Genomic DNA, 16,246 nt, shown 5'->3' with positions numbered 1-16,246 from the left:
AGCCAAGAGGATTGACTCGCGTATCGTTACAAGCTGCTGAATGAATGCCTAACTGGGGTTGATACAAGCCTATGCTGTAGTTTGTAATGAACAATTTACGATGAGTATTACTAAGGGGATGTTTAATTCTGCATATCCACTCCAAATGTCATATCAAACTTGGAATACTACAGTCAAATAGAACAAGATTTGCGGCGATGGTTGGAAAAAAAAAAAAAAAAATGCATCTGATGACCATTCATCATTACGCACCACTTGATCTGCAGTGAAGTCAATGTAGCCTGGCAGAATGAGGAAGTCACTGAAACAGGAACACAAGGTTACATCTTAAGCGTCATCTATAATGAACAAGCCAAAGTAGAAGACCCAGAAAAATCACAACTTTTGGAATAAATGTTCCTCAAACATTAAGCAAAACACCTGCATGTCGTCACACCAGATGAGAAGGAAAATACAGCAAAAAACATCATGTCGCTATAGAGGCATGATGTATACATCATTATTATGTATAGCAATTGTTATCAATAAGGTTTGTGGGTGAGCTGAAGCCTAACCCAGGTCCATTTAAGCCAGGGCTAGTGTCTATAGCCTGTATTTTAATGACAGTTATGACTGTTGAAATGTTATCTAGTCAAAATATTACTGAGTATTAACTAACAGATTTCACTATGATTGAGCAACAAACATTAATTAATTCTATATAGTTTTCAGCTCGAACAGTGAAAAACAGCCACAAAACTGTGACTAGTTTAATGGGAAGGTTTTAAATTACACTAATGCCTAAGTCTTATTTCAAAGCTTGTTGATGCATACAAGTGGCATGGATGCCTGATGACATCTAGACTAAAAACAGAAATGATGACGACGACAGCAGGTCGACGCATGTGACTTGTTTTACAGTTGTAATTCATTTTCATTCACACAGTGATCGAAAAAGAACAAGTGTTAAAGTTTACTTCACATTTTAAGATCTTTATCAGGAAAAAACTGCTTGATAGTTCATGAGGAATTTGTAAAAAAAATTTTTTTAAATCTCTCAATTATTGACAGGTGAAAGTTTCACACTTCTAAAATTGTTGTTCATTACTTTTTACCCTTTAGATGTCAAGATTCAGCATGGACCACCACTATCTTCATTGCAGCACTACGAAGGCTGTCAGCTAAATATAACCAGGCCCAGATTTTATATCTGGCACCACTGTGTGCAAATACTGCAGTAGCTCATGGGTATACGATTGAAAGTTTTGTGGGAGCCTTGTACGAGATTAAAACTACTGTATTCGAAAAGATGAAGTCTTCAAAAGTGTTTTTGTTATTTTTTCCTCTTTTGTTTTGTCTGGCAACTCCAATGGGTGCAAACAGGGAATCATGATGTTCACGACTTTCATCTAGGCATGTGCCAGTATGAGATTCCGACGGTATTATAACCTTAAGCAAAAATATCACGGTTTCACAGTATAGTGTTGCTATTACAGTTTTTTACAGTATTGTTGATGTGTTACTCTGACATATTGGGGTTAAAAAAATAATTTAAAAAATCTTCCTGTATTTTGGGGATATCAAAAATATCTAATACCGTAGCGATGGTATGACAGAATTTTTTTGCGGTTTTGAAACCGTTTTCATAACACGCCATATCCTGAAATCGGTAATCGGCACATGTCTACTTTCATCTGAGTGTAAAATTACAGTGGAAGTGTGTTTGTAATTTTAATTTGTTCCATGCCTAAACTGCTGCCATATTTTTGGAACTATAAAGCACACTTAATACCCTTTATTTTCCCCCAAAATTAACAGTGTGCTTCCATCCAGTGTGACATATACAGTGTATGATTTCTGGTTGGGCTTAGTGACCACTAAACTATTAAACTGCACCAGCAAAGTGCTAAATCTTATAGTTAACCTCAGACGTCTGCCTGTCTTTTGGTGCAAACTCACAGCTATATGAGGTGAGGCCCTAATATTAAAGCTCTCGCCTGCCAAAGTCAGCACTATATCTTGTTGCAATTTTGTGACTTTGGTGCTTAAAGATTTAAGACATACATTCAATATTGCTTGTTGCAATTTTGTGATTTTGGTGCTTAAAGATTTAAGACATACATTCATCATACCCATACGTAGAAAAATAAAGCATATAGTAAATAATAATCACAATGTTATCTATCACTGAGTGCAGCTTTCTTTGACATCTAGTTAAAGTTTTAAACGGTTACTTTTTAAGCTGTTATATTTCAAGCGACTTCTGAGGTTAAACACTACTTAGCCATTTTTTTTCCCATTTCAAAATGTGTCCGTTATCCTTCACACTAGATTAGCACTATTGACATAGCAGTGTAATTGTGTAAAACAAGGGTGGCTTGAATATTGTGTGCAGTAAAAATGCTGTTAATCTGAAACAGAAATAGTTATTTTTCATAATTTCCATTCCCTTATCATCAAAAATATCATCATTGCAAATTTAAAAATGTATAATTTATTATTTATAATAATAATTTTAAGGCTATATCACCCACTTGTAGTACTCTCATAAATCAATCTACCCTTTGAAAATAACTGAAATGTCAATTGTCTGTCTCATTCCCCCAAATTCCACCATAACTCATTTATTGTTTATATGTTAAACAAATTCACAGATTAATTGACACCTTGGTTAACTTTAAATTGTCAAAATCCTTGGGATTTCATTTTATCATCTTGAAATATTCTATAATGTATTATGTCCTTAATGAAAATGAACTTATTATCTTTCTTTAGTCAAAATAAGACTTTTGAAAACATTAGTTTTTAGTTTGAAATGATGATCAACATTTTATCCAACTTATCAGAATTAATGAATTTCTTCTGCACTGTCAATTTGAAATTATAATGCCCATTTTTAAGTAAAGGGGTGAACATCAAATATTTTACAAGATTCACTGAATAGCCCCCCCCCAAAAAAAACAACTTAATAAACGAATCAATTATTATAATATTCATTAGTTCATCTCGCCAAAAAAGATTTTCCCCCCAAACCGTCCTATCTCAATTCATTTCAATATACTGTATGTATTTGTTTTTTACTCAAAAAAAAAAAAAAAAAAATCAATTTAAAAAAAATCAATAAAAGTAATATTTCTGCACGAGAATATCATTAACAGGCAGGAAAATTCTGACTTGCAATGTTGGACTAAGGCAGTCATCTTATCTAGCAGAGCAGATCTTCAAGGCAACGGTCCCCAATTGTTTTTGTACCAAAGCCCACTTATTGTATACTTCTAACACAGTATTTTAACGGTCTGTCAAATCAGCTCCATAATGACATGGAAATCCTCGTGGCAATAGATTCCTAGGCATGCAACAGATCAGCAATCTATGAATCTCTGGATTACTGGCAGAATTTATATCCATTAAGGAAACTGCAAACGGTTTGTTCGCATCTTCCACCCTCACGAATGGATAGTCATTCAAATGTTTTTTTTTGTCACAACCCTTATTTACAGTATACCACACCTTCAAATTTCTGTATCACTCATTCATCGGGGTCGTTAGTGAGCTGCAGCTAATCCTAACTGACTTTGAGATGGATGCAGGGTACATCTTTCCCAGATAGCAGACCGACATTGAATAAATATTGATTTTCCATCAAAATCATTAATATGGTTGACATAAAATTTTTCGATGTTCTATGGTATGTCAGGCGATGGTTGGGTTAACATTGTTTTATAGTTGATAAACTAAAGTTGACAAATAGTTGATTTATGATTGACCAGGAAATATGATTGAAAAGTCATTGAATTATAGATGAGCGGGCGTTTTGGTCGAAAACATAACATTGATTCAGCGTTGTTCCAATATTATTAATAATCGAAATGACATTTAGGTATTGTAAGGATTCCAACATTAATTGAGGGTGCAAAAGTGACGTTGATTCAACAGCGGAATGTTGATCCAACTTCTTTTCAATGTCGTTCTGCTATCTGGGTTAACTTAGTTTTAGTTTAAAAAAAATAAAATAAAAATAAAAAAACATGGAAACTCTGGTGTTCTAATTTGGGCTATAATAAAATGGATAATATAACAGTGTCAACATCTTTCACAGACTCAAAAATGAAATTTAAAAAAAAAGGTTGGGTAATAGGGGGATATAACGATTTTTTAAAGAGGGAAAATGCCAATGTATATAGCATATGCTATTTTTTTTAATGTTAAAAGTTTGAGCCTGGGAGTTTGACATAAATTACTACGGTATGGTTGGTATTGACATACGAATTTGACCCTGGAAGAGATATGCTGTGCATTAGCTCATCTGAGATATTTACTTTTTCAAAAAAAGCAGTTGTTCAACAGCCTATATTGATGGACGTCCAATCAATTTTTTAAATAGATTGGCTATCACCATCATTGGCACTGAAGCATAATTCAATGCCAGGCATATCAGTTAAAATAGATTTGATATCTATCGCTGTCAATGACAGTGAATGAGTTAACTAAGGATTGCTATGCTGATAGGATCATCAATTTAACTCGTTGTGGGGATCACAATCAACATTTAGCTGATTCAAGCTTCACTTTTCCACGTTTGTGAATGTTTAGGTCAGGGCTCGATATATGGCAGTTCTTCCACACTAAACTCATTCTTGCTTAGGTTAGTGGGGTGGTCAAAGGCCTTCCATCAACTTGGCACGATGAAAATGAAGGTTTACAGGCAACAAGGATTTCGAACTTACTTATATGTGGGTCCATCTAAACTTAATTGTATGTGAGTCCATCCAAACTTACTTGTATGTGAGTCCATCTCCTCTGTTTGCCAACTGCTGTCCCGTCAGTCCGTCCTCCGGGACGTTATCGCCGCTCTGTCCACTATTAATGTATTCTGCCATGAAAGTCAACGGCGCCTTTGCGATTTTCTATAATTTTCCTGAAAATATCACGCTATGCCTATGTATATACATAGACCGCGCGCTAAAAGACCTTGAACTTTCTTCTTGTCCCACTTTGCAGCAGTAAATATTGTCAAAGTGGTTCCGAGTGCACGCGAAGAAGCGTGGAAAAGCCCTGTTTGACGTCGGGAGACACTTCACCATGTGCTTCCTGTCTGAGTGACTGCTCTTAGTGTCGTCACATCCGCCCTCAAAATCGGCAGTAGGGCACCTTTTGCAGTGTATGCGTCTGCCAGCCCGGCTGCCTCGTTAGCACAATGGGAATTAATAAAAGAAAGAAAAAACATTGCAGATGTATTGTAAATGACTTTGTTCATAATTTTACGTTTTTTTCGTTTTTGAGAGTTCATGCTTTTGTTTTGAAAAGGCGAAGGAAGGCAACATGCCGCTAAACATATCAACTGCTGAAAAGAAGGAAATTGACATGCATACAACGTGCGTCGCCGACACGGTGATAATAAAAACAAAAACAGTGTCTTACGCTTCTTAAAGTTCTTAGCACCTGGCTGTTGAGGGAACAAGGTTCGTATTAAAGGTTTCGTTTTGTAAGTAGGTTCAATATATTTCGCTAAATATAAGACCTGTTGTCTGTGTCTGTAGTATTTAATTTTCTCTACACTAGAGGGTGCTGTCGCCCTACTAAACAATGGCCCTTTAAGTGCAGTTAGTATTGTTTGCAATGATAATATATAGCTATATATAGAAAAATTTGTAAGTTAAAAGGTCATAAATATGTACAGTATATACAGTTATTGCACTCAAGGTAAAGATTGTCAAGGATAAGGTAATAATTTAATGTCAAGACAGTTCATAAAGGCAATTCATAGTGATATATAAATAAGGTTTAAAAGGAATAAGGTAAAAAGTTATTGTTAATTATAAGTTGTGTTGTTTTATGTGTGTGCACCGTAGCTCTTACGGTGTGTTTACATCAAGGAAGGAAAATAAAAGTTAGTAAACCGTCAGTTTAAGAGACCATCTTTTCAACCGGGATGCCACACGTAATTAATTTAAAGAAATAGCAACCTATTCCAAACTAGCAGGCATCAACAAAACACTAATCTTTCCTTTCGAGGCATGATTGCTGCTTTAAAATAAACAACAATATTATGAAAAAGCCTGCCCTGTGACATTATAACAACTTCACAGCTAATTTTTTGTTTGGCAGTTAGCAAATAAATGATGCTTATATCCTGCTTTAAAACTGCATTGTTGTTACAACAGTATCTGTGTGCCCATACTCAAATGAGGGAGCTACAGGTTTTTTTTTTTAGAGCTTATTCACTTCCATCAGGTGAATTTCTAATACATAAATTTTGTGTGTGATTCTTATTAGTTTTTGTTAAACAGCAAAATTCTCCCGAAGTAGCAGTACTAGTACTAAACATGCAAACACATTACTAAATATTGATAATGTCCGTAACTATGTGAGGCCCCTTTAAGAGATGCTCTGGACGTGTGGGCTGTGACGTAGGGGTAAGCGAGCAAAGTGGAGTGAGGGGGACAGGTGTTCTAACACATCAGGATGCCCATCATATGAGCATACCTCGCATTACAGCGCATGCGTAGAAGGAAATTTTACATGAACTAGCTTTCCATTCAACGCGGTGGCATACCGGAGATGATGGTGAGGCAAAATAATTATTTTAACGATCGTTTCATGCTACATTTCATTGTATACATGGTTTTTTTTTTTATTTACTTAGAATAATACCCAAAGGGAGCCAAGCGTTTTCTTTGAACTGTTTTCGGATGGTTAATTCTGCTTTCGCTTTTCACCGTGGGTCACGTTCCGCGTTCCTTCATTGGGTATTCACGTTTACAGTATTATTCACTGTATCATTTAAACCACTTCATTATAGTCGTTGTAGCAGGTATACGCCAGCTGTAACATGATGTAGAATTGTTCCATATAGACAAGTAGAACCTCGTGGTAGCATACAGAGGAATGCTACTCTGATCAATTAGACCAGCCCAAAATAAAAACACAAAAAGATGCAGGGCGTGGGGGCGGTGGTCTTGTGTGAATTTAAAATGTGAAGGAAAGGACGTAAATTGTCTTCAAATTTTGAAATGGAACATTAATAGTAGAACATCGTTGTAGCATACAGTACGTAGAATTGCTACTGTGATTACGTAAGCTCGCACGATAGACACAGTTGCCAGACTGCGATACTTGTATGCTGTTCTGTCTTACAGAACACTGGGCTGAGAGCTAGTGATTGCAGTTATTCCGCAGCAGCCTGCTGTATTATTGTTTTCATTCTTGTCACATTAAAGTAAGTGAAGCCAATCCTGATTCCTCTCCTCTCTCAGTGTAGGGCATTACAGTATATAGTTTTATTTTTCCTACCGATACTGGTTGTGTGCTAGTTGCCACGTTACATCTATTAATTGATTCATGGCGAGCGGCTAGTCTAGCTTGTTTAACAGGTGGGACTGGGCATTCAGCTAGTTTAGAGTTGCACAAAGACAAATAGTTAAGCAACTGAGGTTTAGGGGGGCACATACACATTATGTGTTACCTCTGCATAGGGGCTACAGGCGGGGGCATGGAGAGGGCGTGAATGAAAGCCATTATACTTTGCTGTGGCGCTTCTCTGCATTTGGAGGACAGAGTGTACTGTCAGCGATTATGGCTACGATGCTTGGGAGGCACACACATTACTAACATAATAATGATCATGACTTAATAATCTTAAGGGTACTTGCTCGTTTAAGAGGGCAACGGCCAGTGCTTGAGCACCACCCTGCGTCTATGTGTGCACGCCAGTGCTGAGAAGGCATTAACAAAGAAAAAAACATAACGAACATTCTTAGGCCGCTTAGAGGGAGGACTCAAAATCTTTGTTCTTGTTGTTGTGGGGATGCTTTGCAAAGCACCCCATATAGTAGTATTTTTTCATTTCCACTTTTTCGGCGAGCCACACAGCCCACGTCATTTGACCGATTCTCACATAGATTCACAGTTCCAAAAGGTCAGATGCAATTTTACCCCTCACATTTGAAGTAACAGTATAAACGTGGGTTTTTTCGGCAAAAAAAGCCACATCCATTTCCAATGGAAAAAACATTTAAAATTTCAAAAAGTATCCCATCCTACACTTTCTATGATCCGCAAAAAAATATATAAATCAAGTCGCACACATAAAAATTACTTTTTGCCAAAAAACGTAAGGCTCTACAGGACCAACATTTGACAAAAACATCCAGATTCATTTGAAATGAAATTACCCGATATCACCAGGAAGTAGCCCGAAAGTGCCCCAAAATCAAGCAATAAAACATTAAAAAAAATGCCAAAACCACAACAAAAAAAACTGCAAAAACAAACCCCATTGAATTTCTTTAGTTTCTATAGGGTACTCATTAGCTGCAATTCACAGTGCTTGATGCCCAGTTTGATTGAGAGGCTCATGTTCGTTCGACTCTCCTAGTCAAAATGAATTGGGCGTCTAGCCCCGTCAATGGCAGCCATTAATTTAACAAAGTGACCCGAAAATGCCCCAAAACTAAAAGGAAATGACCGAAAATCTACTGGAAATGATCCATTAGAGAGCAAACCATTCTCATGTGATTTCTCCATAAATTACATCATTACTTTCCTGAGGAGGACACAAACTACAATTGCTACTCTTGTTATTTGTGGACACACCAATAAGAATGAAATTTGGTAGATATATTCAAGGGATGTATACACATCAATCATCGATTTCATTTTTTGTCTCAGGACTTATAACATTAACTTCCATCTTGGCAGTTGAGGAAACTTTAGCCTTCCGTATAATAAGATGCCAGCATGAAAACCGTTAAAAGTCGACCCATGGTTTTGACATATTGATGCCCCCTTTGTTGAACTGCATGACGAGTAGCATTGCAATGAATACACAAGACAAGGTTTGTTTTAAAAACTCTCTCAGTAACTATTTTTTGTATTAATGTACAACTGTTGAAAATTACAGCACTTTTTTGGTAGCTTTTTCTTTATTTATTTTTTTTCAAACGATCTATCAACAGCCATTTTTCCCCCACAACAATAATTGTGAACAGTGTGAGCAAGAAAGTGGAACACATAGCCCAAAAATAATGAAATGGTGGTGGGAAATGGTTAACAGGAGAAAGCATCCAAATGAGGGGATACGAGCCAAGTTTGTGATGTGGACTTTATGGCATTAGTTGTGTTTGTGTTATGTCAGTGGGCTGGTCTTGTTCCAATGGTCAGCGCAAAGGACAGAGTATTAACTGCAGCAAACATCAAACTTGCAAACTCGGTTGGGGAACCTTTTTCCTCTCAGCCTAATGTAATGTCTTCTGAGAGCCAATAGTAAATTTTGGCCAAAATACACAAGGTTGAGTACACTTAGTATTATGTCAAGATCTTTTTTTTAAGTGTAAATTAAAAAAAAAAAAAAAAAAACATATTTGGAGGAGCTTTTCATAACACTATAATGTAGGTTTTGTTTGCATCACAGACATGATCAAATGCTCCAAAAGGCTGCCTATCGCCTTGGGTGATGACCTAACCAATTAAAAAAAATGATAGCAGATTGTACCCAAGAGCCAAAGTTTCACTAAGATCATAACTGATCATTATAGCAGTGTTCGACTGGCAGATTTGGTCAAAGCAAGTCAGATTTAGCAAAAACAAAACAAAAAATGAATGTGTTTATAGTGGCCTACAAAAACAACAACCAACACACATTCATCTTCGGTATCTTTTTTTCTGTGAGCACACAACATGCAAATGAAAATGCATCATTTTGTCCAAGTTATGGAAGGAAGCTTGCTTTCGACTAGTGTACTTGGAAATTAAATTAGCCAACTAACTGAAAACAAAAATACATGTCATATGTATATGTGAGAAATACAACTGCCACAAAGTATCCACTAGGTCTTAAGGACTTTCTAAATTTTGGGTGATTTCTTTTTTCCCCCGTCACTAGTATGATGCTGGGCAGTAACAAGTGATTTTTAGAACAGAGATTTTCTCTTAATGTTGTGCTCTTATCAAGAGAACTCTGTTAATGACTCGGGTGATTATGTTGAAGCCAAAATACAGTGAAAGACCATGAGAAGGAATACAATCGTGCCATTCTGTAAAGCTGCAGCATTTGAAGAATGGGATAAGGAAGAGCTGGGAAGAGAAAGCAAGTAAGTGTGGTTTGACAAGGAAAAAGGGTGTCATCGTGACTTCACCCAGGGGATAGTAACTGAAGGAAGCAACGGTGGGGGCCTGGTTGCGGAGGCAGAAGAAAAAAAGGAAGGACAAAGGGAAGGAGGAGATGCTGGTGCTCTGCAATCAGAACAGGGCTTCAGGTGTCGTGAAAGTCTTTCAGCAGTGTACGTCGCCTCTGCTCAGCAATGTGCATCTGATTCTCCAGCTCCTGTTCATACAAACAAAAAGGAGGTTCAAAACGTTACCAAGGTTGGATTTAAACAACTTGCCTTCAATTACAGAAGTACCTTGATTTTCAAGATTAATTCCATGACCAAGCTGCCAAGACCAAGCTGGCAACATTCTTTTCTTGTATATTAGATCAATTTTCCACAATGGTTTGAAATGCCATTTATCGTGTTTACTTCTGCTATAAAAAAGCTATGTTTAGAAAATGGCACTGTCCTATCATATATGAGAATGTAAAAAGAAACTGCCTGTTTTGTAAAGTGTTACTACAGTATGTTGGGAAAAGCTGAAAATTAATATTTGTAAATTTAAGGGTTGTGGTAAGTGACGTCAGGAACTTGGTTACTCTGCATGTTGACATCTTGTTTCCATTATTGCTATTTGATAACTTCTTCATTTATTTGACAGATTTTCCACGTTAAATAGACAGCTTAAAGAACATTGGTGTTTTTGGTTCTCATTTCTGTCAAGGGGTGGCATATCTGAAGCTCCCAATTAACCCGTAAAGTTTGGCTAGTATTAGTAACATAAAGCATTTAAAGATTGGTAAGAATCGTAAGGTGGGGTAATTGTTAGCCAAGATATAGTAGAGTATAATAATTTGATTATCATTATTTCGCCTATTCGTTGTTCTAGAATTCACATATTTGTGTTTTGATACACAATTGCAAAAATAATCTGAAATGTATATACTGTATGTAATGTATTATATATTAGTACAACAGCTTAACCAAAGAAAAATCAAAACTAAATACCGTAGTTGACGTTTTATGAAGTGACTTTAAGTGATAAGACACAACCCATTTGGTTATATACACCAAATAAGTTGCATGTGGTTGCCACGCCTTCTTTAACGCCACAACGATGTCGTACTTCAAAGCCATTTGGCAAATAGATGATGACCAGAAGGAAGTTAGGAATCATTTTGATCATACCATGATTTTAACTTCTCCGGATTGCAATCCAATAATAAAAGAATTGTTGGCGCTTACGTACAACATACAGTGGGGAGAACAAGTATTTGATACACTGCCAATTTTGCTGGTTTTCCCACTTGCAAGCCACGTAGAGGTCTGTAATTTGTATCATAAATTCTCTTCAACTGTGAGGGACGGAATCGAATACAAAAATCCAGAAAATCACATTGTATAATTTTTAAATAATAAATTTGTATTTAACTGCTTGAAATAAGTATTTGATACATTACCAACTAGTAAATATTTCGGCTCTTAGTTCTTTTTTAAGAACCCCTCCTGTTCTCCACTCATTACCGGAAGTAACTGCACCTGTTTGAACTTGTTACCTGTATAAAAGACACCTGTTCACATGCTCAAACAAACAAACTCCAACCTCTCCACAATGACCAAGACCAAAGAGCTGTGTAAGGACATCAGGGATAAAATAATAGACCTGCACAAGGCTGGGATGGGCTACAGGAAAATAAGCAAGCAGCTTGGTGAGAAGGTAACAACTGTTGGAGCACTTATTAGAAAAAGGAAGAAGTTCAAGTTGACGGTCAATCTGCCTCGTTCTGGGGTTCCATGCAAGATCTCACCTCGTGGGGCATCGCTGATCATGAGGAAGGTGAGGGATCAGCCCAGAGCTACACGGCAGGACCTGGTCAATGACCTGAAGAGAGCTGGAACCACAGTCTCGAAGAAAACCATCGGAAACACATTACGCCGTCATGGATTAAAATCCTACAGCGCACGCAAGGTCCCGCTGCTGAAGCCAGTGCATGTCCAGACACGTCTGAAGTTTGCCACTGACCATCTGGATGATCCAGAGGAGCAATGGGAAAAGGTCATGTGGTCGGATGAGACCAAAATTGAACTTTTTGGTTTAACTCTGCTCGTCGTGTTTGGAGGAAAAAGAAGGATGAGTACAACCCCAAGAACACCATCCCAACCGTAAAACATGGAGGAGGAAACATCATTTTTTGGGGCTGCTTCTCTGCCAAGGGTACAGGACGACTGCATCGTATTGAGGGGAGGATGGATGGGGCTATGTATCGCCAGATCTTGGCTGACAACGTCCTTCCTTCAGAGAGAGCCCTGAAGATGGGTCGTGGCTGGGTCTTCCAGCATGACAACGACCCAAAGCACACAGCCAAGGCAACTAAAGAGTGGCTCCGTAAGAAGCATCTTAAGGTCCTGGAGTGGCCTACCCTATAGAAAATCTATGGAAGCTGAAAGTCCGTGTTGCCCGGCAGCAGCCCCGAAACCTAAAGGCTCTGGAGAAGATCTGCATGGAGGGTTGGGCCAGAATCCCTGCTGCAGTGTGTGCAAACCTTGTCAAGGACTACAGGAAACATTTGGTATCTGTAATAGCAAACAAAGGTTTCTGTACCAAATATTAAGTTCGATTTTTGTGATGTATCAAATACTTATTTCATGCAATTAAATGCAAATTTATTATTTAAAAATCATACACCGTGATTTTCTGTTTTTTTTGTATTGGATTCCGTCCCTCACAGTTGAAGAGAACTTATGATACAAATTACAGACCTCTACATGCTTTGCAAGTGGGAAAACCAGCAAAATCGGCAGTGTATCAAATACTTGTTCTCCCCACTGTAGGTATTAAAACATGTTCTATTTTATACCTTCTGACCACCTGAGCATTCTTAGCTTTCTTCACCGTACTCTGGCAGTCATCAGGGTAACTTTCGTTTTAAATGATGATGTGTTAACAATTAAAATAAGCAACTATAGACATTTTAGGCAAGCATTACACAGTCTTTTTAGCCTCTTTGTGATAGGTGGGGTGTATATGAAACACTGAAGTCTTACCCCCCTATCGCTCGCACTGAGATCCACCTCGCCTTCCCCCACTGCCCTCTCGTAGCTGTCAACCCGCTCCACCTTCCATGACAAGTTTTCGATCTCTGCCTCGAGTTGTGCCTGTTGGTACTCAAACTGCAGCAAGGGAAAAACAAAATACACACAAAAGCTTTTGTCTCCATTTGCCACTTCTCAAAATACGGTATATCTAGGCAACTGTTAATGTATGTTGGTTTTCTTGCTAATACGTTTTATTGAGCCTTTGATCTCAGTTCTCAAAATAGTAGTATGTCCTAGAAGTGCCACCTCTTTTTGCTCTATCTGTTGTCTCTCAAACTAAACCTGAAAATGATTACATTTTACTGAATTACTTAAAAAGTTGCTGTACTACCAGACCCTTGGTATGACATTTGAACACTGGATATTTTCGTCCACATTTCCCATTTTTGAAAATGCATTTATTGCTTTCAAGCGGTTATTATTTCGTCTTTCGCCAATCTGCTTGTCTCTTCTCAAAATTACAGGGTTCATACACCTTTTTCATGAACCCTTTTTCATGGCCAAATTCAAGCACTTTTTAAGGAATTTCAATATTTTTTCCCAGTACCTTTAAATATTCCCACTGTATATATTTGTTTTTTGTATGATGATGCAGAAATAAAATATGGTGCCTTCTCACAATTAGGTCTTTCAAAATGTTGTACAACCCTGGAGGCTCCAAAAATTTAGTTTAAATGGTTTCCGGCGGCAGTGAGCACTTTGTGCCGAACTCTGAGCGCATCCAATAGCAGAGTTGCTGCCATTGTAATATCATGCTGTTAGGATACACCAAGTCACAGCCGAGGAAACCGTGGTAAATGTGCTTTTATAAGTTTTCCGAGCTTTGGGTCACTCGAAAAATGGGTCTCATGCCTCCCCTTGCTAAGCTAAATGATATCTCGATGCACGTTTCTGTGGAACCGTAGTTCAGGAACAACAACAAAAAACTATCCCACTCTCTCTGAAAATAGTAAAGCTCTTTACATGGCTATTAAAACCCCCCTACTCCTTAAAATAAAAATAAAAAAATCGCCATTTTCTAGTACAACAATGAAAAATAAATGCATTGGTGCTTGGGACTACAACCCCCTAGCAAAAAGTAGGGAATCACCAGTCTCGGACGAGCACTCACTCAGACATTTTATCATGTAGAACAAACTCAGATAAAAAGCTTGAAAAAATAATGAATTACAGGTAGTTCAAAAGTACAACTCTTTAGCATTCAGAAACATTAAAAGAAATGAATAAAAACATTGTGGAGGTCAGTAAATGTTACTTTTATAGAGCAACTGCAGGGAAATATATATGGAATTACTCCATTCTGAGAAAAAAAAAATACAGACTAATGAGAAACACGCATAGAAATAACAAAACACATCTCTAGTATTAAGTAGCACCACCTCTAGCTTTTATGACAACTTGCAGTATCTGAGGCATTGACTTAATGGGTATTCTTCATCAATTTGGTGCCAACTCTCTTTGATTGCAGTTGCCAAATCATCCTTGCAGGTTGGAGCCTTGCTTTGGACCATTTTTTTTTTCCAATTTCCACCACAGGTTTTTAATAGGGTTGAGATCTGGGCTATTTGCAGGCCATGGCATTGACTGGATGAGTCTTCTGAGTCTGAGATTGAAGATTTAACCACAGCCAACTCCCCAGTGCCTTTGCCTGACATGCAGCGCCATATAATCAAGGACTGAGGGAATTTTGATGATTTCTTCAGGCAGTCATCTTTGTAAATCTCACTGGAACAGCACCAAACCAAAGTTCCAGCATCATCACCTTGTCCAATGCAGATTCTTGACTCTTGACACCTCGTCCAAAGCAGATTCTTGACTCTTGACATGGGGCTCCATGTCAGGCAAAGGCACTGGGGAGATGGCTGTGGTTAAATCTTCAATAAATGCACAAGTTTACATTGAAATTTTATACAGCTTTCTCATCCCTTCAATTGAACATATGTTTGTCATTTTCCAAGATGACAATGCATCATGTCACAGAGCTAAAACTGTTAAAGCATTCCTTGGAGAAAGACTCATCCAGTCAATGTCATGGCCTTCTAATAGCCCAGATATCAAACCAATTGAAAACCTGTGGTAGAAATAGGGCAAAAAAAAAGAAAAAGGTCCACAGCAAGGCTCTGACTTGCAAGGATGATCTGGCAAATGCAATCAAAGAGAGTTGGCACCAAATTGATAAAGAATACTCATCAAGTCCATGCCTCAGAGACTGCAAGCTGTCATAAAAGCAACAGGTGGTGCTACTAAATACTATAGATGTGTTTTGATTGTTATTTCTTTGTTTCTCATTATTCCATATTTTTTTCCTCAGAATGGAGTGGTATATATTTCCCTGAACTTACTCTACAAAAGTAACATTTACTGACCACCACAATGTTTTATATTAATTTCTTTTTGTGTTTCTGAATGCTAAAGAGTTGCCCTTTTGAACTAATTCATTACTTTCCTGCTCTTCACTTCATGGCTGCGTCCACACAAGCAAGGGAAAACTTGGGTGTGGGAATACATATAGTGCAGTGACTTTAGCCCACAGATAGTGCAGTGACTTTAGCCCTCGCACAGAATGATCAAGAAGTCCAATTTTACAGTTACACAGAATAAACTCACTCTCACTAACTTGAAAATCCCAGCCTCAGTAGGATTCCATGCGCGTTTGCGCATGCACGAAGAGAGAGACATATTTCAGTCAGGAGGCAAGCTTTCACTAGTACTTTGTGGTTGTTAAATGCTTATTCCTTATTCCTACTAAAATAAAACAATCCCTCACTTGACACCAATACACTCGCATATATTGTGTGCCTAACAGTTTCAAGGACTTTATACAAAATTCAAGCATTTTTCAATCCTTGAAAACACATTAAAATCCAAGCATTTTCAAGGATTTCAAAAACCTGAACGAACAATGCAAGTACATCCGAGCAGGTATAATTGCTGTTGTCTTTTGATATAAATTTTGGACATTACTTGCACTTTTTTAGATCAAGTACCCGCAGGTGTCAAGGTCGCTATTGCTTTGTATTGTCCTTTATTATCACTTTTTGTGCTCTTTTCTGTGTTTGCTCTAAGAAGCTACATTAGAC

At 37.6% G+C, this 16,246-nt stretch overlaps 2 protein-coding genes across 3 annotated transcripts in view; both read right to left on the bottom strand.

Moving 5' to 3' along the window:
* impdh2 (IMP (inosine 5'-monophosphate) dehydrogenase 2) overlaps positions 1-5,099 on the bottom strand; it is a 29,111-nt gene extending 24,012 nt beyond the window's left edge. For both annotated transcript variants that reach the window (XR_009062550.1, XM_057830010.1), the window contains exons 1-2: positions 4,759-5,099; positions 253-301 (exon numbers count right to left, since the gene is read on the bottom strand). Coding sequence is in view for 1 of the 2 variants with exons in the window: in XM_057830010.1 (XP_057685993.1) it covers positions 253-301; positions 4,759-4,859 (150 nt within the window). In the remaining variant the exon portion in view is untranslated. The remainder of the gene's footprint in view (positions 1-252; positions 302-4,758) is intronic.
* Positions 5,100-8,781: 3,682 nt separating this feature from the next.
* Positions 8,782-16,246, bottom strand: part of arih2 (ariadne homolog 2 (Drosophila)) — a 28,629-nt gene continuing 21,164 nt past the window's right edge. The window contains exons 14-15 of the mRNA XM_057829863.1: positions 13,116-13,241; positions 8,782-10,303 (exon numbers count right to left, since the gene is read on the bottom strand). Coding sequence (XP_057685846.1) covers positions 10,232-10,303; positions 13,116-13,241 — 198 coding nt within the window. The 3' untranslated portion in view covers positions 8,782-10,231. The remainder of the gene's footprint in view (positions 10,304-13,115; positions 13,242-16,246) is intronic.

The sequence above is a fragment of the Corythoichthys intestinalis genome, chromosome 2 (genome assembly GCF_030265065.1).
Source record: "Corythoichthys intestinalis isolate RoL2023-P3 chromosome 2, ASM3026506v1, whole genome shotgun sequence".
NCBI lineage: Eukaryota > Metazoa > Chordata > Actinopteri > Syngnathiformes > Syngnathidae > Corythoichthys > Corythoichthys intestinalis.
Note: the sequence above shows the minus strand (reverse complement) of the source record. Positions and strands in the feature narration are given on the sequence as shown.